This window comes from Rhinolophus hipposideros (assembly GCF_964194185.1).
Source record: "Rhinolophus hipposideros genome assembly, chromosome: 2".
Taxonomy (NCBI): Eukaryota; Metazoa; Chordata; class Mammalia; order Chiroptera; family Rhinolophidae; genus Rhinolophus; species Rhinolophus hipposideros.
This window is the reverse complement of record NC_138048.1, coordinates 80,738,854-80,765,640: the sequence shown is the minus strand read 5'-3', so window position 1 is coordinate 80,765,640 and position 26,787 is coordinate 80,738,854. Positions and strand designations below refer to the sequence as shown.

The 26,787-nt window shown below is 37.2% G+C and overlaps 2 protein-coding genes across 6 annotated transcripts in view; one reads left to right on the top strand and one right to left on the bottom strand.

Moving 5' to 3' along the window:
* The window catches only part of IFT80 (intraflagellar transport 80), a 109,210-nt gene extending 94,986 nt beyond the window's left edge, over positions 1-14,224 (bottom strand). For 3 of the 4 annotated variants that reach the window (XR_013994318.1, XM_081064282.1, XM_081064283.1), the window contains exons 1-3: positions 14,104-14,224; positions 3,834-3,917; positions 1,101-1,322 (exon numbers count right to left, since the gene is read on the bottom strand). Coding sequence is in view for 2 of the 4 variants with exons in the window: in XM_081064282.1 (XP_080920408.1) it covers positions 1,101-1,322; positions 3,834-3,870 (259 nt within the window). In the remaining 2 variants the exon portion in view is untranslated. The remainder of the gene's footprint in view (positions 1-1,100; positions 1,323-3,833; positions 3,918-14,103) is intronic. The other variant, XM_081064284.1, reaches the window with a different exon arrangement.
* Positions 14,225-14,379: 155 nt separating this feature from the next.
* SMC4 (structural maintenance of chromosomes 4) overlaps positions 14,380-26,787 on the top strand; it is a 32,839-nt gene continuing 20,431 nt past the window's right edge. The window contains exons 1-7 of one of the 2 annotated variants that reach the window (XM_081064279.1): positions 14,380-14,513; positions 14,630-14,729; positions 15,819-15,962; positions 16,863-17,041; positions 17,506-17,697; positions 19,394-19,570; positions 26,415-26,579. In XM_081064279.1, coding sequence (XP_080920405.1) covers positions 15,824-15,962; positions 16,863-17,041; positions 17,506-17,697; positions 19,394-19,570; positions 26,415-26,579 — 852 coding nt within the window. In that variant the 5' untranslated portion in view covers positions 14,380-14,513; positions 14,630-14,729; positions 15,819-15,823. Of the gene's footprint in view, positions 14,514-14,622; positions 14,730-15,818; positions 15,963-16,862; positions 17,042-17,505; positions 17,698-19,393; positions 19,571-26,414; positions 26,580-26,787 lie in introns of those variants that run through there. The other variant, XM_081064280.1, reaches the window with a different exon arrangement.

Genomic DNA, 26,787 nt, shown 5'->3' with positions numbered 1-26,787 from the left:
CCCAATTTAAATAAATAAATAAATAAATAAATAAATAAAATAGACATACAGAGAGAGAAAAAACTACCATAAATTCTGTCTGTAAAAGATGTGGAATCTGATGTGATTGTCTACCACAATATACCCACCCAGTTCTGGTGATAAAAGCCCTCTTCTCTTTTCTCTCCCTTTCCACAGTAGCCTGAGGCCTGACGTGCTCAATCAATGACCCATTCTCTTAACTAAAGTGATTCACTCAGTGACGGGCAAGTGACCATCTGAGGAAGACGCATTCCCTCAGCTGACCTTTCTTTTCTATTAGAATGAGACTTGGGCTGTTGGCTGCCATCATGCTCACCTTGTAGGGAGAGTGTGTCCAAGAAATGGTGGGAACAGGGGCCTGACGCAGCTGTGCCTAAGGAAGCACCCTTCCCTGGAGCTAGGTGGACCAAAGACTCCATCTGTGCTAAGTATTAGCCAAGTAAGTCCGTTACTTTTGATGAATGTACTCTTAATTAACAATAGTAGGTAAAGTGTAATATAGACAAAAACAGTTCAAACTATTTCTAAGAAAATTTAAAAAAAAAAAAGAAAAGAAAATTAAAACATCCGTAAAACGTAGACAAATCATGCTTTTTACTCGTCAGTAATACAACTATGGTCAAGTTACATAAATGTCCAATTATGTAAGCAGAAATTAACATGTACTGGAAAATAAAGATTATATTTAACAGATAGCTTACTAATGAGTATGTGTTATGTCCATATTTTTAAGTGTAATTATGTTATAAAGTTAAATTTGAAGAAACTAGAAACCAAAATTGATAACAGCTTAACAACTATTAAGAGAGCACAAAGGAAAGCCAAAGGTTCAGATTCAATTCCAGTATACATCAGTATAATTCACTTTCTTCCATGACAATAGTTTTAAAGCCTATACACAAACCAAGTGAATACATAGAAAACAGATGAAGGTGTAGATAAAGGTGTGCAGATCCACAAAGACCAGTTTTGCAGAACAAGTCAAAGCATAAATCATTAACATATTATGTCTTTAAAATACATGAGCATATAACATTAAAATGAGCATATAAGATGAGCATATGACATTAAAAACTTACCATCAGAACTTGTGAGGACAAAACTTTCTGCTTGAGTTTGTTTCTTTATGCCTAAACTTTTTGGAAACCAGTGAAGGTCTATTGGGTAAATATCATCAGGAAGCGTTACTATTTGACTTGTTTCACTGGTTAACAAGTTCCACTTCACTATTTGGTGATCATCACCACATGAATACAGTTCTTCAGCAGTAGTCCAGCCAACACAGCTTACTAATTCTTGATGTGTCACCGTGTTAAGGAGACATAAAACACACGCCAAGTCTTAAATCTTAATAAATAAAATAATTTCCAGTGCAGATTACGAGTATAAAATAGGATCAAACATTTCAAGCTTCTAAATTTATTTTTCATTTGATGATTTTCGTATTTTCTTTCTATTTAAAGGAAAATAAGCATCAAAACAGTTGTAAGAATGGAAAGCAAGATAAGAAATCCAGATACTAAAAGAGGAAAAAAAGAAAGATTTGACTACATGAAAATTTAAAAATTATGTTACAAGATAGTCCACACACAAGACCAAAAGATACATAAAGATATCGAACATATCCAAAGGTGTGAAAGGATCTACACTAAACTATACGGGGATAGGCGGGGAGAAAAGGGAACTGTACTTTTGTATTTACATATACGTATCTGGATCATTTACGTTATTACATTAAGCAGGAATTATTTTGATGTTTTAAAAAAATCAAGTGTTAAAAGAAGACGGACGTGTAACAATAAAACACCAGCTTAAATTACACATTATAATAACTATTTACCTTGGACAAAACCTAGAGCTTAATAGTTGAAACTAAAACCTTACCAAACTTATTAACGTTAAATTCAGGAAACAGTTCAACTAGTAATACAATTTACAGTACCTATAAAGTGCATAGTGCTGGATGACACATAAACCCTAAAATTCTTACTTTATTTAACCCACTTTTTCAGTCTCTGACTTAGCAGGGACGATTTCTGTAAATTGAGGTGCTCAAGTAGCCCTCAGAGGCTGTTTACCCAGCAGAATTGTATGTCTACAGAAGGCATTTCAGTTCATCGTTTAGGAGAAATCCTTTCTCTTGCTTACATCTGGATTTCTATATTACCAGATTCCTAGGTGGGTTGTTTGTTCTCTTGTAGTTATTGCATTTCTTCCTCCTCTTCTTATCAGTGCTTGTTATTGGCTTATCTGAGCATTATATAAACTCCAAGGAAAAAAGAGACAATGTGCCATAAATATTCTGGGATGTTCTAAGATTTTTTTAGTACTTCAAAAAATCTCATAGATTAAGCAAAAAACAAAAAGGTAAAAAAAGAAATTATGGGAAGATTTTAAGAGTCTTCAGATAAATAGATAATAAAGTAGCACTGGAATACTTAGAATTCAAAATATAATCTAAACAAAAGGACCTGGATATCAATAGACCATTACTGACAACATTGTTCCAATATATTTTCTAAAGTCTAAACAATGTTAGGAAAAACCTTTAGAAAGGGAGAATGTTAGGTAAAACTTGGAAAGAGAAAACACACACACACACACACACACACACACACACACCAAAACATAAAACATTAACCTTATCCTTACATAAATTGCTGTAAGTGCTCATCAGATGTACATGATGGATCTTCAAACCACTAGGATAACCAAAATTATGAGACGCCTACCGGATTAAGAAAGCCTAAAAAATTACTAGACTGCTGTTCTTCAAGTTTGAAAACAAAGGTAAAAGCAGACAATGGACATAGTCAAAATCTGGTAAATGGCATTAATCTTATATATGGCATGAACTGCTGAGGGCACACTTTGAAAAGAGAGCAAAAATGATTTAAGTAGAAATAAGAGAAATTATATCTTCATTCAAAAGGTAAAATAAGCAGACAAGATAATATAAATTCAAAAAGTTTGATCAAATGTCTAACTCAGTGCTTTTCTATCTCTGATGAAAGGCCACATTTTTCTTTATTTCAAATCTGTCGCAGATCAAAATTTTGTAAGATAAAATAAAGATGAATTACTAGAAAAATGATCTTATAGTTGGATGTTGTGACAATGTCAAATTGCTACAAAAATTGTTTACCTCTTACTTTCAATTTTTACTTATCCCTTCACAGACCTGTAATGGTCTGTAGATGATAATTTTAGAAACTCTGGTCTAAATAACTAAGAATGAAGGTAGAGGGACCTATGGTATCTTCCTGACACATAATTGGGAATTCATGCTGACAAAACACGGTCATGCACTTGGAAAATATTTATAATTGCCATCTTCCTACATGAAATAATAAAGGTCTGACTGCTCAGATTTCCACAACTTGTCCTCCACTTTATCAAAAGTTATATAAGAACCACAATATAATTATCATGCATATGAATAGAGCTGAACTCATGAAAAAACATTGTAGATCACACTAGCTAAGAAATTATTTGGTTAAAAAAAAAGCTGCTCCTTAAGATCCTACTAGACTAAACAAAAACTGTTTTTTTATGTACTTAAGTATGGTACTTAAGTAAAGTAAGAAAAATGTCAATAAGAATTTGAAAGTAAGATTCAGAGCAAATAGTTTGCTTTGGAAAATTACCTACAACACATGATCTGAAATATTTCAAAAACAATTCGGCTAACTGCCATTAAAGGAATGAAAAAAAAAAATCCATGCTCCAAGTAGAATACAAAATAGAAGAATACTTTTAGCAATACTCGAGTAAGACGATCACAATAAGATCTATACGTATTAAAAGGATATGCTTTGGTTCTTTTAAAAGAGATATCTTCAGTCTCATGTTTCCACTTTCCAGCAAAGTTTTAAAATGCTACTTGATTATAGTCACTGTAAAAATAAAAGTTAGGGGGAAAAATATAAAATCTGCATTACAGACAAACACGTGTACACAGAAAAAGAAAACAAAACATCCGAACACCCCAAGGACAACGAAACACCTTCAATCCTTCTGACATCAAATACATGGAAAAAGGATGACAACTAATCGGTGTGCTAATCCTGCCGGGGTGACTGGAGGCTATGGGATGGACCCCGGAAGTCCTCTCCACCCTGCCTGGAAGAGTCCTCCAAGGGCAGAACATCACTAAATGTGGTCAGCTAAATAATTTCCAAAGGCTATCTTGAGGCCAAGTCTAAAGATTCTGCAACCTGGGAACCCCTCACTGGCAGATCAATGTTGATCCTGTTGAATGGATATAATTAGAATAAATCCCCAAAGTCTGACTGTGGGCTAAGATACTTTTAGGGCCTTAATTCTGGAACCCATATGGGAATATTCAGACATCATCAACCTAGTGGTTCAAATCTGAGGTTTACATTCTACTGGAGGTAGATTAAACTGCCCCAAGAGTCATGTTTGCCATGGTCACAATGTAAAAATAATTGAGTTATTGAAGGCAGAGGTAAGAAATCCATTACAAAAGTTATATAAGAACCACAATATAATTGCCAAATAAAAATTTGGAAAAAGAAAAGTAACACTTTCCCAAATAATCATGTCATCAAAAGATACAAATCAAGAAAATGCTAAATTGTCTGAGTCCAATTTATAGTTAATAGGATTTTCTGAGTAATATCACTAACCTAAAAAGAAAAAACATAAATAAAATGAAAGTGTAATTAAAGGAACAAAATCCTCTTAACCAAATAGAAAATGACTAACTACATCAAAGGAGGTGTTGAGTATAGATAAGAATTCAGTGGGCCTCCCTTATATAATTTCTTATCCCCCGAATCGAGGAAGACTTTTAGATCAGTGAGGTGCTAAATGTTACTGTATTTCAAACCACCTTTTTCAATTATTCTACTCATAAATTTGCCAGACTGGGAGGAAAAAGTTGTTAAAACCACAGAAAAAAAATCTGAAGTTTTATGGTCAGCCAATATGCAACTCAGGTAAGAAGACTTCTCTCTCTTCCAGTTCACTTATGAAGATTTCAGTTCAACATCAAATGTATGAAACTAAATATGACCGCCAGAGCAAGAACACACGCTCTCCCCAGCACATTTCTCAGGCTCACTTTTTGGTCCTTAGGAGTTTCAACATTTTTCTCAAAACTCCTTCCGCCCCTTCCATCAGACCTCCTCCAATTAGAAAGGGAAAAAGGGTAAACAAATTTACAATATTCTGCTTTTTCACAATAATTCAAATTCACCCGGTTTATGAGGATTTTAAAAGAATAAAGGCATGCCACTGAATTTCCAAAGTGTACCATTTTTTAACTGTGCTTCAAATAAATAGATACAAATTACTTAAAATATAAAGGCAGATAAATTGTTGCTTCTGGAAATGACAAACAACACAAAAGACAATAAACATACATATATACATATATATATATATAATATGAATATACAATTACAATCAGAAACTTAAAAGACCTTTGACAAAGGCCTGATGTATCCTAGATCAAAATACCTCAAACTACTGAAATCCATAATAATTAGGAATAATTTCTTACCAAAAGAAATCATAATCCCATATAAATAGCAAAAGTACGTTTTTTATGAGAAAGGAAGCTGCAACCATTCAGAAACATGGTGCCAAAGAATCATAGAAAGAGGAGGGTGACGTTCTAACACTGGGAAGATTCTCCCTTGCTTAGAAAGACCTTTCCCTTTTCGTGAAGGATATGTGCATTGTGATGCGAGACTGAATAGAGCAATGATGGAAAAGTAGTATTAGGACACAAGACAATTCCGGGAAGCGCAGAGCTGCCTGAGGGCTGCACTGAGGTGGTTTTTATCTGCCCGAAGGCATTGGTCATCAAGGATCTGACTAATCAGTGGTACTGGGGCAGGAAGGAGGGAGATAATAAAAAGAAAGATCTATGTCACAACTTTATCTAGGGAGCGGGGCGACTATGCCTTTGCTCCCAAGAATCATTTATAAGTTGTCTTTGGTCTGCTATGCATCAACACTCATAGGGCTTAAGAAAAATATGTGCTTGGCAAACACTGACAGTCCAACTACTGAAATATACCCCAAATCTGACCACTTCTCAGCACCTCCATCTTAGTCCAAACCATCACCATCCCCTGCTTTGGTTATTGCAGTAACCCCAGAACTGACCTTCCTGCTCCTACACTTAGCCCTTCAAATTCTTCTAAATACAGTGGCCAGTAATGCTTGTAAGGCTAAGTCAAATCATGAAGTCCAGCGTGGCTAATACAGGGTGAGGGGAGGGAGTGGCAGGAAAGTGGAGGGGGAAAGGAAGGATACAGATCATGCAGGGGTTTGAAAAACCACAATAAAAGCTTCAGTTTTTCTTCTGAATGAACAGAGAAGCCGCTGGAGGGTTATGAGCAACGGGTGATATGATCTGACTTACATTTTAAAAGCATCAGTATGGACGGTATGAAAAAAAAAAAAAAAGAGGAAGGATGAACAAGACTGGAAGTAGGGAGGCCAGTTAGGATTTCAATAATTCAGAAGAGAGGTGAAAGTAGTTTGGATGAGGAAGGCAGTAGTGGTACAAATAATATGAAATGGTCATATTCTGAATATATTTTGAAATGAGATTCCAGGATTTGTTGATGAACTGGGTTTAAGAGAAAGAGGAATAAAAAATGATTCTGAAGTTTCAACAATGGAGTTGCCATTTACTGAGATGAGGAAGACTGAGGGGGGAAACAGATTAGAAGGGATGATACCCAAAATTCTGTTTCAGGGGCGTCTGGGTGGCTCAGTTGGTTAGAGCATGAGCACTGAGCAATAGGGTTGCCAGTTCGATTCCCACATGCGTCAGTGAGCTGCGCCCTCCACAACTAGATTGATGACAAGGAGCTGCCGCTAAGCCACCGACCAGAGGGGGCGGCTGGATGGCTCAGTTGGTTAGAGCGCGAGCTTTCAACAAGGTGCTGGTTCAATTCCTACACGGGATGGTGGGCTGTGCCCCCTGCAGCTAAAGACCGAAAAACGGTGACTGGACTTGGAGCTGAGCTGTGCCCTCCACAACTAGACTGAAGGACAATGACATGGAGCTGATGCGCCCTGGAGAAACACACTGTTCCCCAATATTTCCCAATAAAAAAATTTTTTAAAAATTCTGTATTGGATATGTCAAGTTTAAGGTGACTATTAGACATCCAAGTGAAGAATTCAAGGAGAAATTGGATATACGAGTCTGGAATCAAAGAAGAGTTTGGACGGAGCTAGAGACATCAATGAGATATCAACTTGAGGGCTATCAACTTGAGGGCTGTCAGCATGTTCAAAGCCATGGATAAGATGACACTACCAGCTACATGAAAAGGTGGTAGCTTCAATGGCCTAGAAGTACTACTGAAGTATGAAGAATTGTCTGCATCAAGATTCTATAGGAATTAAACTAGAGAAAACAAGTGGAGATATACAGACAATCGGACGCTTAAAACAGATTTTGGGAGAGTGTAGGTATTGGTAATGATGAAGTAAAAACTGAAAAGTGGGTGGCCGAGGTCCAGGAACTGAGAGGCCAGGGAGTGGAATAGAATGATTTGTGGATATTGAATTGCTGAGAATAATGAGAGGAATAGTGGTGTCGATAGTGACAGTTAGCCAGGTGCTAAAATATTCATGGCATAAGGAGAAATAGCAAAGAGACCTGGAGACGACTGCAAAAAGGTAGGGTAGGGAATGGTTTAATCTGGTAGGACTTGTTTCAAAGAGACTAGGGGATTTTAGAGAGGAAGAAAAAACAGAAGCAATTGTCCAGGTACACTAATGAGAAACAAGGTCCTTCAACTCATGGGAGTCTGGGGGCAAAACAGCCTCCCTTTGAAGGCCGGGGGGAAAGCAGCTTTCCTAAGGAAACAAGCCGATTTAAGTTTGACTAAGATGGTAAAGAAATCATTCAGAGTAAAGGTTGAGGACACAGATTTGGGCAATGAAATACTCAGTTCCAAAAGGTGGAGTGGAAGGATTTCGATAGGAAAGAGCTAAGGGTTTGGGACAGGTGGAGGGAAATGGCTGAAACAGCTGACAGTTCTCCAATATTCACTCATCCCTATTTGTGTGGTAGAAGAATCTGAATTGTTGCTGCACATCCGGCCATCTAGAATAAAGACTATGTTTCCCAGCTGCCCTAGAAACTAGGTCTAGCCACATAGGGCATTAACAATTCCAAAACCCACATGTGGATATTACAACATCATCAACCTAGTGGCCCAATCTGGGATTTATATTCTGTGGGGGTTAGATAATACTGCCTACAAGTAACGAACCCACTGTGGCAACATGAAAACTAAATGTGTTACCTCATTTACTTTTTAAGGAAGCCATTTTATTACCTCTTATAAAAGTTATATAAATCACAGCATAACTGGCAAATAAAAACTTAGAAAATAAGAGTAACACTCTCCATGCCATGCCATCAAGGCCATGTATAATATGGTAACAGATAGAAGGAATCAAGACTCTTGGCCTTATGGAGAGTCATATCAGTCCTGTACCACCTATTCAGGCTTTTAAGTGATAGAGAATAAAGTTTAATCATGTTTAAGTTACTGTCATTAACAGCTAAACCTACTAATGAACTAAGGCAGGGAATTAAGAGTGTTGAATGTGAAGAGTGAGGTAAATGTGTAACAGGCGTGATGGAATACTCCCAGGTCTCTAAAGGGAAGATGGATACTCAGTTTATATTGTATCCTTCTTCCTGGAACTGGTTTGCAGCATCCATGTGGAGTTTTTTAAAGGAGGAAGGGGCAGTCTTGCTAGGAGCATAAGGAACTCTTTGGGATTCCTTTTCAATCCTGCTAAGGGTATTAGGATTTATTTCAATGAGCAGTTTAGGGAGGGGAAGGATTTGCAGAATTATAGAGGGAATAAATACCCCCAACCTTTCCTCCTAATTTCCCATACCTTAAACTGTGGACTGGCCTTGTATGTCTTCTGTATCTATACTCACTGCGATAGTGACCTCACCCAGTTTCATGACTCGATGTAAATGTAAATGTATTGACTACATAGTGACAATTCCCAATTTCATACATCCATTTCAGACCTCTTCACTGAAGCCCAGACTTTTACATCTGACTATCTGGCAACTCTATTTGAATGTCTAACAGACATCTCAAACTTAAGAGCCAAATCAAACCCGTGATCTTTCCTCCAGTTATGTTCCTTGCAGCCTTACCTATCTCAGTAGATGGCAACTCCATTCTTCCAGTTGCACAGGCCAAAAATCATCATCACTGACTCTTCTTTTATATCCCAATCCAATTTGTAAAAAATAAAACCTATATGTTCGACTTTCAAAAATACCGGATTCTCACCATCCCCACTGCTATCACCCCAGCCCAAGGTGCCATCATCTGTTAACCTGAATAACAATAGCCTCCTAATTGGCCTCCTAAACCCTCCACAATCTATGCTCACCACAGCAGCCAAAATGACTGTTTTAAAATAGATCCTGGCTCTTCTCCACTCAAAACTCTCCAATGGCTCCCTATCTCAGAATTATAACAAAGTTCTTACAATGGTGTTCAAAGCCTTTATGGATCTGGACTCCCATTGTGATGGTTAATTTTACATGTCAACTTGGCTACAAGACAGTGCCCAGTTATCGGGGCAAACAGCCATCTAAATGTTGCTGTAAATGTATTTTTAGAGGTGATTAAATTTAAAAATCAGTTGACTTTAAGTAAAGCAGATACCTGGCATAATGTGTGTGGGCTTCATCCAATCAGTTGAAGGCTTTAAGAGCAAAGAAAGAATTCTGCTTCCAGTTTGAAACACAGAAATTTTGCCTGAGTTTCCAGCCTTCAAACCCAAGACTACAACATCGAATTTTCTTTCTCTGGAGAGCCCTTATATACCTATTATTTCTCTGACCTCATCTCCTGTTTTCTCTCTTTTCACTCATACTGCTCCAGTCGCACCAGCCTCGGTGTTTTTCTTCTAACATACTAAGCATGCCTCAGGGCCTTTGTACCTGTACTCTGCCTGGAATCCATGTCCCCAGATAGCTTCATGGATTACTCTTCTTCCCGTCTTTATGTGTTTGTCCAAAAGTCGTCTTCTCGGTAAACTCTTCCCTGCATTCTCCATTTAAGGCCATCTGTCATACTATGCGTTTTACTTACTGTTGCTTCTTTCTAAAATGTAAGCTCCATGAATGCAGGAATTTTTGTCTATTTAGTTCACATCCATATCCCCTGCAACTAGAACCATCCTTGCATACAGTAAGTGCTCAGTAAATATTTGTCTGATGAATGAATGGGAGAAAAAAGCAGGCATAGCTCATAAATGTAGAAGTTAAAGGTATATAAATATATAGAGAATATAGAAATAGAATAGTAGCTATGAAAGCCTTTTAAACTTGGGTAGACCTCTGTATGTTTGTGAGGACAAAAGAGAAGGAACCAGTGGACAGGGATAGATTTGCAGTACTATAGAAACAAATAACCAAGACAGGACAGTCCTCTATGAAGTCACTTGGTCAAGGGCACTGATAATTTTTAAACACATAGATTGACAGTTCACAGAAACATAAATATAGGATGTCAGTGGGCAATCAAAAACATGAAACAACACTCAGCCTCAATTATAATTAAAAAATGAAAATTAAAACAGATACTATTTTTCTGTTTTCCTTCTAACATACTAAGCATGCTCCTTACCCACAGTCTTTAATTTTAGAAGATTTGAAGCTGGAGTTACTGTAGCTTTCTTACCACAGCAGGGAGAGAGCCTGGAGGTGCCAGAAGCCACTAGTAGAGACTGAGAATAATGCCAAGATAATGGTATGCAAAGCAGAGCAAAGAAAGAAACCAAATCCTGTCGTCTTTGTTTGAACACTGAATCCAGTTATACTCATCTGATTTTCTGGTTATGGGAGCCATTTTTTTTAAATTAATTTATTTTTTTTATCAAGACAATCTGGATTGGGTTTTCTGTCACTTATAATCTAGAGAGTCCTACCTGAGACATTACTATAATTATTTCTTCCTCCTAGATTCTAAGAATGCCCATTTTCTAGTGCCGTCCTTTCTTTACTCACAACCTTAAAAACCTACTCTATTTTTAGTGTTCCAAAGTGTTATTCTTATAACACTGTTTCATCTGATTTTCTCTCTTGAGCTATATTCTCTACCATTACTGCCCACTGGACACATCTTTCCACAAACATGAATAAAAACAAACTCATCTTTTAAAGTGGTTCTTCCCCCTAAAACTGTTCTGCTTCTTCACTTCCTATTTTTTCTGCATTAAGTTAGGTGAGAGTTTCAACAAGTTTAATGTATTAGGTAGCTTATATTATCAAGAGGGATATTCATTACTATCCGTCCTGTGTCTATATCCAACATATAGAGCCAATATGCTCTAAGTACATATACATTACTTATATGAAAAAATTCATGTTTATTTTATTAGCTAATATCTAATTAATTCAAATATTTACAACTACAAACTCGATTAATATTTTGAAGCATTTATTTGCAAACCTAATTTCAGACTTAATGAAATGTTATAACCACATTAGAAGGCCGACAATGTACATTATTATAATGACAAAATCATGCACTTAAAGAATTGCAAATGTGCATTGTAATTCTAATTCCAACTTTTCTCTGAACTTATTCTTATTTCTTCCTGTGGGGTACAACTTTACTTTTAAAATGTAAAAAGTGAGGGTTCTCGTCTTGGTCTGCCTGAAATTACAGATAATGGTTGTTAGTAGGTGATTTTGGACCAGGAGCATCAGACTTAGTTATACTTTCCAAAATGATAATAACTTAGTCCATTCCAATTAGACCAGCCTTTTTTTTTTTATAATTAGACAGTGTCAATTTCATGAGAAGTATCAAAAGTATTGGCAAGGATCAATTACGTCTTTATTTCTTGTGACCCTAATCTCTTCTCAAATCACTTCTTATTCTGAGTGTACTATTGTTACTCTAGATTTAAGTCTACTTTGTAGCTATTATGAATGTCTTTTCTTCATTAAACAACCTTGTTTAAGTCTGTTTTGAAAATATTCGTTCTGAATGGTTAGTTCAGAACGTGGGCGTGGTTAGTTTCAACTAAATCTAAAGCCATCAGTCACTTTATTGGTTTATTGAAATTACATTTCTTTCCCATCAGTCATTAGCCTTACCATTATTTACAGCAATTATCAAAGGCAGCAAAATTAGGATTTATATGTGCCTTATCTTTCTTCCTGTCCCTTCATCGCTAATTCAAAGATTCACAAAGAATAGTATCTGACTTTAAGGGTTTATACTCTTAACTTTGTACATTAAAATCTATAAAAGCTATAGATTTTATTTCCTCCAAAGTGTGTTGGGATTTTTTTCCATTCTACTGTGGAAGCACTTCTCACCTCCCACATGGAGGGACTGTACAGTAATAATCTAAGCCATGTCTGATCTCAGTGTCTTTAGCCTTTAACACATCCCACATAGCTACTGTTTTCTTTTTGTTGTTGTTTTTACCAAGTCATTCCTTATCCCAAATTTTTCATGTTTCCTCCATAACATATCTAAAATCCTTGACTTGGATTTCAAGACCTTTCATAAGCTAACCTTCTTCTAACTTGATTCCATTATGCATCTTTCACACAATATCAAATGCTTGTAGCATGTGTGCTACATGAATAATCATAAATAATCCCGTGAAATAGGTATTATATGCTGGTTTTATAAATAAATACTCAGAGAGATTGATAAATTGAATAAATTATCCAAGTATGTAGCTAAAAAGTGATGGGATTTTGGATTCTCTTATGTTACATCTTTCTGCTACATTGTGCTCTGTCCCACACATACACCACTCAACTTGATCTAGTCTTTGCTTTTTCGTGGTTGATATCTTGCCAATTCAAGTTTTACAGTTTTACAAACTTCAAAAATCCAAAGGATTCCAGAAGCTCTCAAAGAGAATCCCTTCATCTTTTCCCCTACATCTTTTTGATATGCCTACCAACCAAATTTTTTTCTTGAGCTATATTATCTGTAGCTTGTCTTATGAAAACAATTAATCCTTTTTTTCAACTTCAAATATAAAGGTATATTAGGATATTAAGTCAATGAGTATTCAAACCACAACAGTCTCCAAGCTCACCAAATTCTTACACTTGTGAGTGTCCACACCCCTTTATGAGAATCACTGCACCTGATTTTATGCTCCTCAGAACAAGAGTCACAACACTTACTTAGAATGGCAATATAAATTCATTCATTAAGCAGATTTATTAGTGCTTTAGTATGCCAGGCACTAAGTATGCAAAAATTTAAAAGAAAACAAAAAGGAGGCCCCCAGTCTCAATGTCAAGCACAGAAGAGTTGCTGAATACTTACTGGAGGTAGTCAGATCGACCAGTGGTTAACATTGTGGGGGATTAGGACCACGTTTCAGAATCTGATCAAAGTTCTGGGAAAACTAACTCCCCAGAAAAATGAGCGCGCGCGCACACACACACACACACACACACACACACAGAATTTTGTATATAATTTCGGGAAGCGGGGGCGCTATGAACTCCTCTGAAGCCCAATCACCAACCCCTGATCCACAGACTCCAGATAAAAACCCACTGACATAACTAAGTTCTCTGGGAACAACAATATTTGCTTAATAATCCTGATTATGTCTTGCACAGTGCGACGTATACAAAAGCTACTGTAAAAACATTCTCTCATAAAGATAACCAAATGACATCGTCAAATCGTTTCTTCCACGACGGGGTCTTTCAATCAAATGATTTCAAGAGCCCGAAAACCCCTTTCACTAGTGACACTTAAAGATCTAACACCAATAACTCAAAATTATTATTTTGCTAGTAACATGTGGACTACACCATCATTCACCAGTCCAGGTCTTCTCTTCTCCTTGTTGTCCCTCGACTCCCTCCAAACTCTGGGCTCCTCCTTCGCATCCCAAAAGCTACGTCCAGAGCCCCACTGCCACCAGGGAGATGGAAAATAATAGATGCTCCCCGCCGCACACACCCTCAAAGAAAGTGGGATCCAGTGATAGCTACCATTTCCAAACCCTTTCTTCACCACATTCGGAGGTGAAGAGATTTACCTTACGTTCCAGAACTGCGGTGCCGATTGCTCTCGCAGAGCTGGGGACCAGTTACCAAGAAGCCTCCCGACCTCCCCGTCACCATAGCGACTTCAAAGAGCTACGCTCACTCTCGTCCCGCGAGACTTTCCCGCCGCGCGTCACCCGAGCGGGCCTGAGACCCCGCCCCTCAGGGAGCCCGCCCTCTCTTCAAGGGGCTTTATTGGACGACTGAGCCCCGCCTCCAGCTTGGGGCGGAACCCTACTCTTATTTCTCTTTTTCAAAACTCTCCAGGTTCTTTTGTCAATATTTTTTATAAGAGTGCTGTTGCCGTAGGCCCCAGGGAACACAGTGTTTCGCGCTTCTTCTTCACGTAGAAGAAACGTCCCGGGCCACCTGGGTTCCCCAGCGCCGGAGTTTGCGCACGCGTGTAAGCGACCAGAAGATGGCGGTGATAATCACCGCACTTTTTTTTTTTTTAATTAGTGGTTCCCAGAAACCATTGCGCGCATTTGTAACGAATTTCCGTTCGAGTTTGTATTTTAGGCGCCATTTTCGAGTGAAGGACCCGGAGCCGAAACACCGGTAGGAACGGGGGGGGCTGTCCAACCGTTTCCAGCCGTGGTCTGAGTGGACTGACCCGCAGGTAAAGTACATCTTTTCCTAATCAGGTTGTCACACCCTCACTCCCTGCCCCGTCCGCGGGCGCCCGGAAAGCAGAGGCCTTGAGCAGGAGCCGCCGAAGTCTGGGCTGCGGCTGTCGCCGGGAGATCGCGCTCGCTGTCACCCCTCCCCCCGGCCGCTCCCCGCAGCTCGCCTGCCTCGCGCTGCTCCCGGGCGCTGCTCCCGGGCGCTGCTGGTCGGAGCTTCCCAAGCGTCGCTCGGGGCGGTGCAGGGGGCGCTAAGCCTCGCGGATCTCAGAAATCCTGGTGTCTGTCGAGGAAAGGGCGTCTCCCCGGCCCCTCGCCTTCTCGCTTCTCCCGAGGGACCAATCCCCGGGTCCTGGCCCTGCCTGGGGACCTGGCGTAGTTCATTAGCCAGCGGGATTCCGCCGGGGGCCCCGGAGAGACAAACCCCGATGGTCGCTGGCGTCCGACTTGGAGTCCCGAGTGGTGGACCCCGGCCTCCGGCCGCCCTGCCCGGGGGACTGTAGCGAGCAGACCGCGAAGCCCCCGAGCCGTCCTCGGCGCCGGGAGCTGGATGGCGGGGACAGGACGGGGCGGCCGGTCGCGCTAAGCTCGGCCTGTGCTCTCGGCAGAGCGGATGGCCCCGCAGACCCGGCGCTAAGACGGACCCCGCTCAGTCCGCGCTGGCGCCCCGAGCCCCGGGAACGTGGGAATGTCAGTAAACGCCCGCGCGTGCAGATTACTTCGTTCAGAAATTACACTCAGATATTCGTACACGCTTGTACTGTGGCGGCGGGGGCGGGGGCATTACAGACGGAGAGCCCGGACGCTAGCCCCGTCAGCCTGTCGTGCTCGGGTCCCAGGCACGTCGAGGTTTCCCCTCTTGCTCGGGACTCGGTTCAGACCGCGGGCCCCGCGCCGCGTCCGCACCTGGGCTGTGGGCGCCTCGTTGCCCAGGGGCCCGCCGGCGTTGAGCGGTGTGTTTGAGCCAGGCTCTCGGGACCGGGACAACGGGGTCTCGTCCCGACCGCGTCGCGGGAGCCGCGGGGAAGGCGCCCTGCGGCCCGCGGGCTGACTTAACGTAACCCCCGGCTCTCCCCCGGCCGCAGCGACCATGCCCCGCAAAGGCACCCAGCCGTCCACCGCTCGGCGCAGAGAAGAAGAGCCGCCGCAGTCCCCGGACGGCACCGGCGACGACGCGGAGCCCGAGCCGCCGCCGGGCCGCGCGGGGCCCAGGGCCCCTGCCGCTGCAGGTGAGGAGCCGGCCGGGACGGCCGGGGAGCGCGGGCGGACGCCACCGGGGCCGCGCCTGGGCCGTGCGCCTCGGCGCGGGAGGCGGGCTGCGCCTTCGACGTGTGAGGGTCGCGTGTCTGCCCGGCAGATGAGACCCAGAAAGCGAGTCGGTGCTTTTCCGAGATTAGACTCTTGATGCAAGTTCGGTGCGACGGTGCTTGAGGGAATGGGGGCGAGTAAATGGCTTCAGTTGTGAATTCTGTTTGTGGCCTTGTATTTCCGCGGAAATCGGCACGGTCAGCCAATGGCCAGTGGACTTCTTTTCAGATAGAAGCAACGTGACTATGTTAATGTGATGAAAAGTTGCTTGACTCCAACCTCACTCCCGTGGTCTTAAATTGCGATTAAAGAGAAGATGATAATGTCCTGGAAACCACCATAACATTTGTCAGTCCGGTAATTAGATGAGCTTACGAAACCTCTGACAGTGTCGCTGGAGCTCTAGTGTCCAGAGTTAAGGTTCCAGAGGAGCACAGATACGGAGAGTTGGGTAGAGCCTTGGGGATTTAACCACCTGTTCAGGCGCGGAGCAGGGAATCAGGCTGTTGTGGTTTTACCACATTTGCTTTATAATGGAGTGTTTTGGCTCGTAAGAGGTATATTTCTATAGAATTTTGAGACTGGTGGCATTTCTTTTAAGAATTTCCTTTTTTTTTTTTTTTTATAAAACCAAGATGAAAGATTGTCATCTCCTGTGAGCTTAGGACACTATTATATTTAACTGGAAAATATAGATTCCTACGTTTCATAAATAACATCTCTCCAGAGATTAGCAGGCACTGGTCCTCAGAACTAATTGCACTAATACAGGCTTTCCCTCCACCCCTTGCCTTCCCTTTCCTTTCCTTTGACTGACTTAGAGACTCCAACTGAGGAAATTGATAATCGAAGTTTAGAAGAAATTTTGAATAGCATCCCTCCTCCCCCACCTCCAGCAATGACCAATGAAGCTGGAGCTCCTCGACTTATGATAACTCATATTGTAAACCAGAACTTCAAATCGTATGCTGGGGAAAAAATTCTCGGACCTTTTCATAAGGTATTTGACAATTTTAAATAACTGTTGAGAAATCATGAGTCTTTATTACAAAATGTTTCAATTTTGTAACTGTTAGATTGGTCCTGAATGATTCACACACGCTGTGTTTCCTATGCTTTTAACAACAAATTAGTTTTTGTTTTATCTAGTTATCTTTGGTACCTTTTTAGCTATTATAAAGTTTTTCTCACTGAATAGAGTTGGTGAGTTATTCGTTTGAAAAGAGTATTTTCTCTTGATTAGAATGAATTTTGTAAGAAGTCTGTTAGAAGATGGTCTTATTTAGAGTGTTTGACGCTTGTGATAAAGGAGTAAGAAAATTTAAGTTGTGTTATCTTGTAGGAATGAAAACTTAAATATTTGTAGATTTGCTGTAAGTAAAAAATCAAGGCATTTAAATTAAAATCAGTAGTATGACCTTTTCAAACTTCATTTTAATTTTTTTTTATGTTCTTTTTATGCAGCGCTTTTCCTGTATTATTGGGCCAAATGGCAGTGGCAAATCCAATGTTATTGATTCTATGCTTTTTGTGTTTGGTTATCGAGCACAAAAAATTAGATCTAAAAAACTCTCAGTACTAATACATAATTCTGATGAACACAAGGATATTCAGAGTTGTACTGTAGAAGTTCATTTTCAAAAGATAATTGATAAGGTAAGGGACTTTGACTATTCGGTTATTTGCACTTTCTTCAAGTAAGGAACATAGAATTTCAATATAATGCACACTTGATTATTTTTGACTTAAATTTGGCTGTTTAAAATTAATGCATGGTTAAAGTAGAGCAGATTATTGGTTTCATTACCTCGATGACCATATTTTCTTTTTGAGGAGTGGTGGTGGTGGCTGTTAAACTTAAAAAATTTTTAGCCAGGGAAATGAATTATAAGTAGCTTGTAGTAGTGCTTACCTTTTTGGAATAAAACATTTAAGCAGTTTTAGTATCCTGAGTGCCAAGTAGCATTCTTTTACTAGAAAATTTTGGTTCGTTTTTAAAGTTATATTTTTATTGCCTTCTGATAAATTACCTAAACTTGAAAATGTAACAGTTGACTAATTTTACCATCTGTGTTATTTCAATTCACATTAAATGTAATGTTATTAGTCCTGTGTATCTGATATGAAAGAGCTTTGCTTCAGTTTGAACTACCCTTTTAAAATGGGAAGACTCAGGCTAACATGTTTGTTGAAAAGGAGACAATTATGGGTAAAATGTCTATTTAGGTTATTTACACAGTTTTGTTACTATAAGCTTTTTCTCTTTTTTTAAATAATTTTTTTTATTCAATTATAGTTGACGTACAATATATTAGTTTCAGGTGTGCAATATAGTGATTAGACATTTCTGTAACTTACAAAGTGATCACCCTAATAAATCTAGTACCCATCTGACACCATACATAGTTATTACAGCATTATTCACTAGGTTTTTTTCTGTTCTGATTAATAATTAACTTTGGAAATTCATGGCTCAAAAATGACTGGCTGGAACCTAAAAATATAGAAAAGTAATTACATAATAAAACAATGTGACTTGGCTTCTAAATTTAAAAAAAAAATTATATAAAAGGGCTTTATACACAGTGACTTCTATTTTAATTTTGTTTAAGTGCTTTTCTTATTGTACAATTTGGATTGGAAAATAGATAGCCAGTAAATCAGATTTGATTCCATTGCCTATTAATTACATCTGATTCATGTAAATTTTAAAAGCCTTAATTTCAAAATGACATAGCTTTTAAGGGGAAGTGAATTTTAATAAAGTAGATTTGTACTTCACTTATTTTTTTTAATCTGATTTTTTTTTTTAATGTCGACAATATAGTTGTCAATTCTTTACAATTCTTTTTACGTTCAATTAATGGCATAGTCTTTGCTCCCCCCAACCCCCCCCAAAAAAAAACAAAACCGAGCCGTATTACTGCCTTCCTTCCTTTTTCCTTAAATCATCTCTTGCACCTTTTTAAAATGGACTAGTATTTTAATCTGTCAACATTATTTAATAATTTGAGTTTATTTTGGATATGGTCAGATTCTTGTACCCCTTCATCAACTCTTTTCAGTCAAATATGTTTTTTGCCTTGTTAGGAGGTGGATGGTTTTTGTTTTGTTTTTGTTTGGTTTGGCGTTTTGGTTTTTGTGATCTGTGAGAAAGGAATCAAACAACTTTGAAAAGTATCTATTCTTTGCTAACAAGGTTATTTTTGAGAACTATTGCCAGTTTATGTGCATGTTCAATTGAAGTTTTTAATCCATAAAATTAGTTTCAATATGAAGTGAGTAAAATTTGGAGCAGACCTGTGACTTAATACCAACAGTTGTTTTCTGGTTTTGTTTTTCCTCAAAACAGGAAGGGGATGATTATGAAGTCATTCCTAACAGTAACTTCTACGTATCCAGAACGGCCTACAGAGATAATACTTCTGTCTATCACATAAGTGGGAAGAAGACGACATTTAAGGATGTTGGAAATCTTCTTCGAAGCCATGGAATTGACTTGGACCATAATAGATTTTTAATCCTACAAGTAAGTTTATTAAAGACTTCAGAGTCTCTTATTCTTGTTACCTTTTTTCAATAAAGTGTAGGGGAGTTTCCCCTGTTGCACGAATCCTGTATTTTTGAAGCCTTAAAGTACTGTAGCAGCACATCATGGTTTACACACTACAGTCAAGATGCGAATCATTATTTGCTGCTCTAGAAATTTAAGGAAATTCATTCAAAACTATATTGTCATCATCAGATGCTCATTTTATTTTTGGATGGACTGACATACTTGTTCCGCTCTAGCAGCACGTAAATATTGGCGTAGTGAAATAAATATTAAACACCAATATTATTGTGCTGCTTTAGCGTGACAGGGATATAGCAACTATCATTTCTGTTTGTATTTCCCTTTAATATAGCATTTCAGATTGGATTCATTATCTCTTAATAGTCCTTTTCCTTTACTTTGTTCTTATTCTTATCTCTACTAATATTATATAGCAAAAAAAAAAAATGAAAAGACTGTAACTTGGTGTTTGGCAAATTTACCTGCACCTAACTAATTTAACTTAATCTTTTTTTAACACTTAGAGTGGTTAACTAAAAGCTTACTCAAGTTAGTTTTTGTTTTGGTTAGAATAGTCTACTTGAACACTACTGGAATATCAGAAAATAACTGATATTTTATTTTTAAGTATCACAACTCTTAAAGTCTTTTTAAAGGGATATAAAATTAAGTACCTGGTCTTAAGTTGATTTTTATTAGAAACCCTGTATTCTTTATTTGAATAAGGATATATTCTACCAGCATTGCTTAGTAAGAAAAATCCATTTTCTATGTGTTACCTTTCAAAAAACTTTTTAGTGTAAAACATGGCTTTGTTAGATGTATTCAAATTCCATTTCGATTTGAGGCTGTCTTTTCCTGTGTCTTATCCAGGACACCAACAGTATGATAGTAAAAATATATTGCGATGTGGAAATAGCTGCGATATTCTTTAGTGTCTTGTCCTACTGAATTTACACTAAGTTGGAAATTTTGATTTGATACTAAAAGTTTTGTTAGGAAGACTGAGTGTTCCCAGTAACAAACTTATAAAATCTTAGCCCCTTTTCCCATTTTTGTATCTGTTCATCAACTGTTTTTTTAAAAGAAAATATTTCTTTTAGACATACTACATAGTATTTGTACAAGGTAAATCAGTATCATTCTGAAATGACATATTAATATCTTTTGTTACCAGGCCCACAGTACATTTGTAGTACTTCTGTAACCCAAACTTATTTTTAAAAGAATGTGGGAAAATCAGCTGTAGATATATTTTTTAACAAAATTTGAATTTACACAAATGTGGAATTAAAACTATTGTGGGTTTTTGAAATCAAATTTAACTGTTTTATGGACTTTTGTGTTCTGGGATTTGGTTTGGTTAATTATGGGTGAAAAGTTATGTCCCTTTATAATACTAAATTTGATAATGATACCATTTTGCAAAAACCTATACTTGTGTCTATTTTTTGTTTGTTATTTGCTATTTACTATTATCCTGGGATAATCCAAGTTTTACATATGTGTAAAGACATCAAAATAAAGTGAGCTGCATTTTAACCCTTACAAGGGTAATTTTTTTCCTTGTTGCAGCTTCTCTCTCCATAATTCAGTAATAAAAGAGGCTAAATAAAGTAACAGGTTCCCAAAAAGGTAAATACAAATAATTTTTAAATTGTTGACTTTATATTAAATATGTGCTTCTGAAGCACCTGGGATACTTAAGCCATTTGTCCTCATAATAATCTCAATTTTTTTTATGTCATGTTAACAAATTGTTTTAAACATTTTTAATACCAAAGTAAACTTTCCAAGTTAACTGATTCAATTCTCTTTAATTAAATTTGCAGACGAGAACTTTAGGAATACACCTGCTAGGAAGGAAAAAGAGGGATGGGACTAGGTAGAATTAATGATGCCCCATTTAAAAGTTTGAGGGAAAGTGGCAGTGGTGTCTGTGGATGTTTATTTAGTTCTTTAACAAAACCTTAGACTCCTGCATTAGAGGTTTAAAGCATTTGAAGGTAAGTAAGGGTGCAGTTTTTATCTTGTCTCCCGCTGAATAATATTTATCTTAAAAACTAGCTGTGATTTGGGAGGCTGGGAACTTGGAGGCATCATAATATCACCATCCAAGACATAAGTAATTACTTAGAATAAAATGTATAGACTGGACAGTAGAAGTGATTAACAGAAGTCCATAAGGGTAAATTTTTTTATAGTGTTTGTATTGCTTTAGTAGGTTCTTTAAGTAGGCATTTCTTGTATTTGAATACATTTAAAATTTCATCAGTTGACCACTCTGAGTGCTTAATGAAGGTACTATATGCTAAGATACTATAAATGATACAAAGATGGTTAAACCCTGTTCTTGTCCTTTAGAGACACTTCAAAAAGTGTTGACCATTGTACTTGCCATGTTTGTACATATCTTCATTTATGTATACCTGATCTGGGAGCCTTTGTCCCATTGTAATAACTATTAGTGCAGACAAATACAGAGTTGTATTAGCTCTGTAAAGCATTTCAAACTATGACTTGTAAATTAGGTTTAGTTGGTTTGGATGCATTTTTTCCGTTCCAGGTTGGAAAAATGATAATTCTTAATGCTTTTATTATAGTTTAAAGTTGCATTAATGATTACTGTCTGAGGAGTGTTTTTGTAAACTCCTGAAAAGCTACAGCTAGGAACACAATTTTAGTTTTGTCAGAGTTTTCAACTTCATATGCTTTGTCTTCATATTATAAAATCTAAATTAAAATTTAAAACAAGAACCAAGATTTTTTTCCTTACTATTTAATAATTTGGAGATTAGATTAACTTAGGTCTGAGTTGTTTTCTATCCATCTCTTCCTTTTTCTTTCCAGTATACTATTAAGCCTGGCATGGCATACAAACTATTTGGATTCTAGTCTTTTAGCCTGTAGAAATATGTCTGTCATATCAAAGAAAGTTTTCAACTTTATCAATAATGCCTCAATTATCCAAAAGTGTCTTGTACAACAGCCTCAACTATGAAAGAAAACAGGAGGCTACCTTTAAGCAACCAGAATAGATACCAAGCAGTCCACCCACTAAAGCATTATCCTTTCTATTTATGTACTAGTTTAGATAACTACTAACCTTGGTGATTTGATTTCTTGGCGTCTAGTAGCTCACAAAGAACAAATTAAAATAAAATTTGTTAGAAGATAAATGATAATAATTTACAGTACAGTGAAAAATGGAGAAAATAAAAAGATTAAGACAAAATACAAATTCAAATCTAGTAATTCTGGGCCATTTAATTTTGATGCAAACACACATATATAATCTTAATCTTCCCTCTTCTACCACCTGTTTCCCTTACCCTCTAGTAACCACTAATCTGTTGTCTGTGTCTAAGAGTGTTTGTTTGTTTGTCTTGTTCATTTGTTGCTTTCAGTTTTATATCCCACATATGAGTGAAATATACGGTTCTTGACTTTTTGTCTGACTTATTTTGCTTAGCATGATAATCTCAAGATTCATCCATGTTGTCACAAGCGCAATATTTCATCTTATGGCCAAGTAATATTCCATTGTATAGTATATGTACCATATCTTCATAGGAAAAGAAAGTTTTATTTTAACTACGTATTTGAGTTTCTGTGGTTCATGCTTGCTAAAACTTGGATTCCATTTGAATAAAGCATTAAACTTACTTATTCCTCTTAGATTTTTAAGTTGTATTCCTGTAACTTAATTATCAAAGAAGGGTATAGCTGAATCACAATACCCTGGTTTGCCACCCACTTCATTAAGTTAAGATTTAAGCCCTTGGTATTGTAAATATTCTCTTGAAGTATGTTAGCTATTTCTATGTTACTCTTAAAAACCATAGTTGATATTTTCCACAGATGTTTAATATCTCTGATATAGTATGAACATAATTTAAAAGATGAAGTCCACAGTAAATAACCGTGAAAAAAATTGTTTAAAACCTTGTTTAGTATGCATAAGCTATAGAAACTAGACATAATGGTATGGAGGCCTATAAAACCTTGCCAACTTCAGATGCTAGAATTATAGCAACTTGAAACATTTTTTGATGTCATTATGCTACTACTATTTGTGAGCCTTGATGTGGAAGAGTGACTTTAAATTTAGGTTGATGCTTTAAAATTATGTGTGAAACGTACTGAGCTTATTGCCCTAAATTAAAACTATATTTTATAATTTCCCATGGCATAGGTAAGATTTCTGAAAAATAAGATGTGGTCCTCTAGGCACAGACTAGCAACCCATAGATTGTATATGAACTAGCACAAAATGGAAAAAGAAGAAAGCAAGCAAATAGTAGCAGGTGGTAAAGGCAGGCTAGGGACTTCGGGGAACAGAGCCACAAGAAAGGGTACCAGGTTGTCATTGGAATACCATAGCAGTCCTAATAGTCAAGTGACAAATTGAGGCTTAAATGTTCTAATATCTAATAGCCTGTTGATTCAGTAGTGCTAATCTGATAATAACTGGTTAAAAAAATGAATGCATATAGTATGAATGTTACATGGGACTCGAGATGGGACTATTTTGATTCATGAATATCCTTGCCTTTCACTTTTTTATTTTCAACTGGGCAACCTTATTAGAATGAAATTACAGCTGTATATCCTTCATTTTAATTGGGGTTAGGGGATGAGGAACTGTTAACCAAAAACAAGCGACCACTGTACTTCACCCGAAGCTATAGGTGGTCTCCTAATAGTCATATCTCTATAAGTAATTTGGCCAGGAAAAGTGTGATCCCTTTAGGAATATTTTTATCAGTGTAAACTGGTATACTGAATCTCAACTTTTGGTTCTCTGAAAAATGTACACTGTAGTTAAGTAATATAGCCATTTGACTCAGGTATATAAGTTCTCTTGGCACAGTTTTTCGTTCATTTTAATATAGGTGTTCAAATATTCAAATTGAATTAGGTAGTATATTAGAATATCAGGTGTCAGGTACTATATTTGTTACTTGAATTATAAACATTAACCCAAAGTATTTAAACAAGTACAACTTCTGGATCAGTCATTCTCAGCTGAGGGTAGTTTTATATCCCCACCCCCAGGATATTTAGCATTATCTGGAGACAGTTTAGGTTATTACAGCTGGGAGAGGAGAGATGCTGCTGTCAAATAGTGGCTAGAAGTCAGAGATGCTTTTAACATCCTAGGATGTCCAGCAGAGCTCCCCCAAAAATATCCAGCCCAAAATGTCAGTAGTCCCGCTGTCGATAAATCCTGCCTAGATGAAAACTTTGAATCAGACTCTTGGCTTCTTCAGTGGCTGGAGTTCATTTTGTTGTAATCCAAAGCTTTGGACATTCTTCCAGGCTTAAATCCTGCCTAAAACTTAAACTATTGCTTCAAATATTTGGAAAGCATTTATCACTGAACAGAATAGTTAATATAAATAAATATCTACGTTATTTTAGTTTAAACACTAATTTAGTTAAAACACTAATTCATACATACTGAAGGTTACAGAAAATTTAGATAGACTCTTAGGATGATAACATGTCCCCTTATATTTATTTGATGATAATGTGCTGTTGTGTTGTCAAAGTAGAAAGTGTGATGATGTATAAAAATATTAAAAATTATGCCTTTCAGTGAGTAGATTCAAAAAAAATGAGATGTTTTGTTTTATCTTTAAATTTTTTTACTTTCTGCAATTATGTTGAGACTGCTGGTAAACATGATGGTTTGCCATTAGCAAGTTTGACCCCAAGTTTTTAGGGTTCATTCATAAATATTTAAAATATTTAAATTGAGAAAGAGTAATATGTTCTTTTTAATGTGTAAATTTTTTTTTTCATCTTTTCTATTTCCTGAAATAAAGAGGTTGTTTTTTTCTACTTGCCTTTTTTTTCTGTTGTAGTAGTATAGAGTACAAGCAGGCTACTTTTGTGAAGTAAAGTAGCATTTTGCCTGAGCATGTTTAGACAAAATTTACTCCACCATCAAACTAAATGGCTGCCTGGCAGTCAGCCTTGAAGATTACTGATTGTGGATTTTTTTCTTCTTTTTCTTTGTAATTAAGCTGCATAAATACAAATACATAATGTTAATCCAAGATTTTAATTACAGTTCAAAATTTTATATTGATGATTGCAAACAAAAGTTTTTCAGTGTCATGTATCAGGACCTTTACTTTTCAGTCAGTTGAATTTTTTCTATCCTTACCATAAGAAATAGGTGATTTTCTTTTCCATTTTATGGTCTTGCTTTTAGAAAGTTAGAACATTAACTTGAGACACCCTCATGAAGCGCGCAGCACTTGTTGAACAACTCATAACATCAGGTTTATAGAGAAAGTTTAATAATACTAACCACCTTGAAACAGGATTTTTACCAGAATATAACCATGAAGGGTCTTTTTGAAAATTCTTTGTTTTAGAATAGGAACTCTATGTCATTAACAGTTGACAGTGTTGCCACAATAATTGAATTGTAGATTATATAAAGAGCTTGCTGAATCTTGCTTAATAGAAAAGTTAACAGTTTATTTATATTGAATGAACATTGTAGATGGGGAATCTTCCTTTGGCTCTGTTTATATGTGGGCGTATCCTATAATTTATCAGAGTTTATGTAAGGGAGTATATATATACATTTCTTACCCCTGTATGTAAAATTTAAACTCTTGATATCAGTAGAGAGAACATTTTTATTTGTGTCTTATTAAATCTCTTTTAAACTACTGATTTACATCACTTAATTATTCATTACTCTTGGGTTTGTTAATTAACTGTTTCTAATTCTCAGTTTAAAAGATTGATGTAGCTAAACATACACAGTGAGTGTAAAATATGACTTTTTTTAAAGGGTGAAGTTGAACAAATTGCTATGATGAAACCAAAAGGCCAGACTGAACATGATGAGGGTATGCTTGAATATTTAGAAGATATAATTGGTTGTGGACGGCTAAATGAACCTATTAAAGTATTGTGTCGGAGAGTTGAAATATTAAATGAACACAGAGGAGAGAAGGTGAATCTTCTGTAGACTTTTGCTGTGAATCAGAATTTTTCGTTTATTAATAAATTTTACTGAATCAAATATTCAAGTTATAATTATTGAAATATTCTATTTTAGATTGAATTTTATAATTTTTATTGACATTTAAGATGAACGTTTTATTAATATAGTTTGTTTTTATCTAGTGTTGTCATATTTTAAGTTCAGATTGTACATTTGA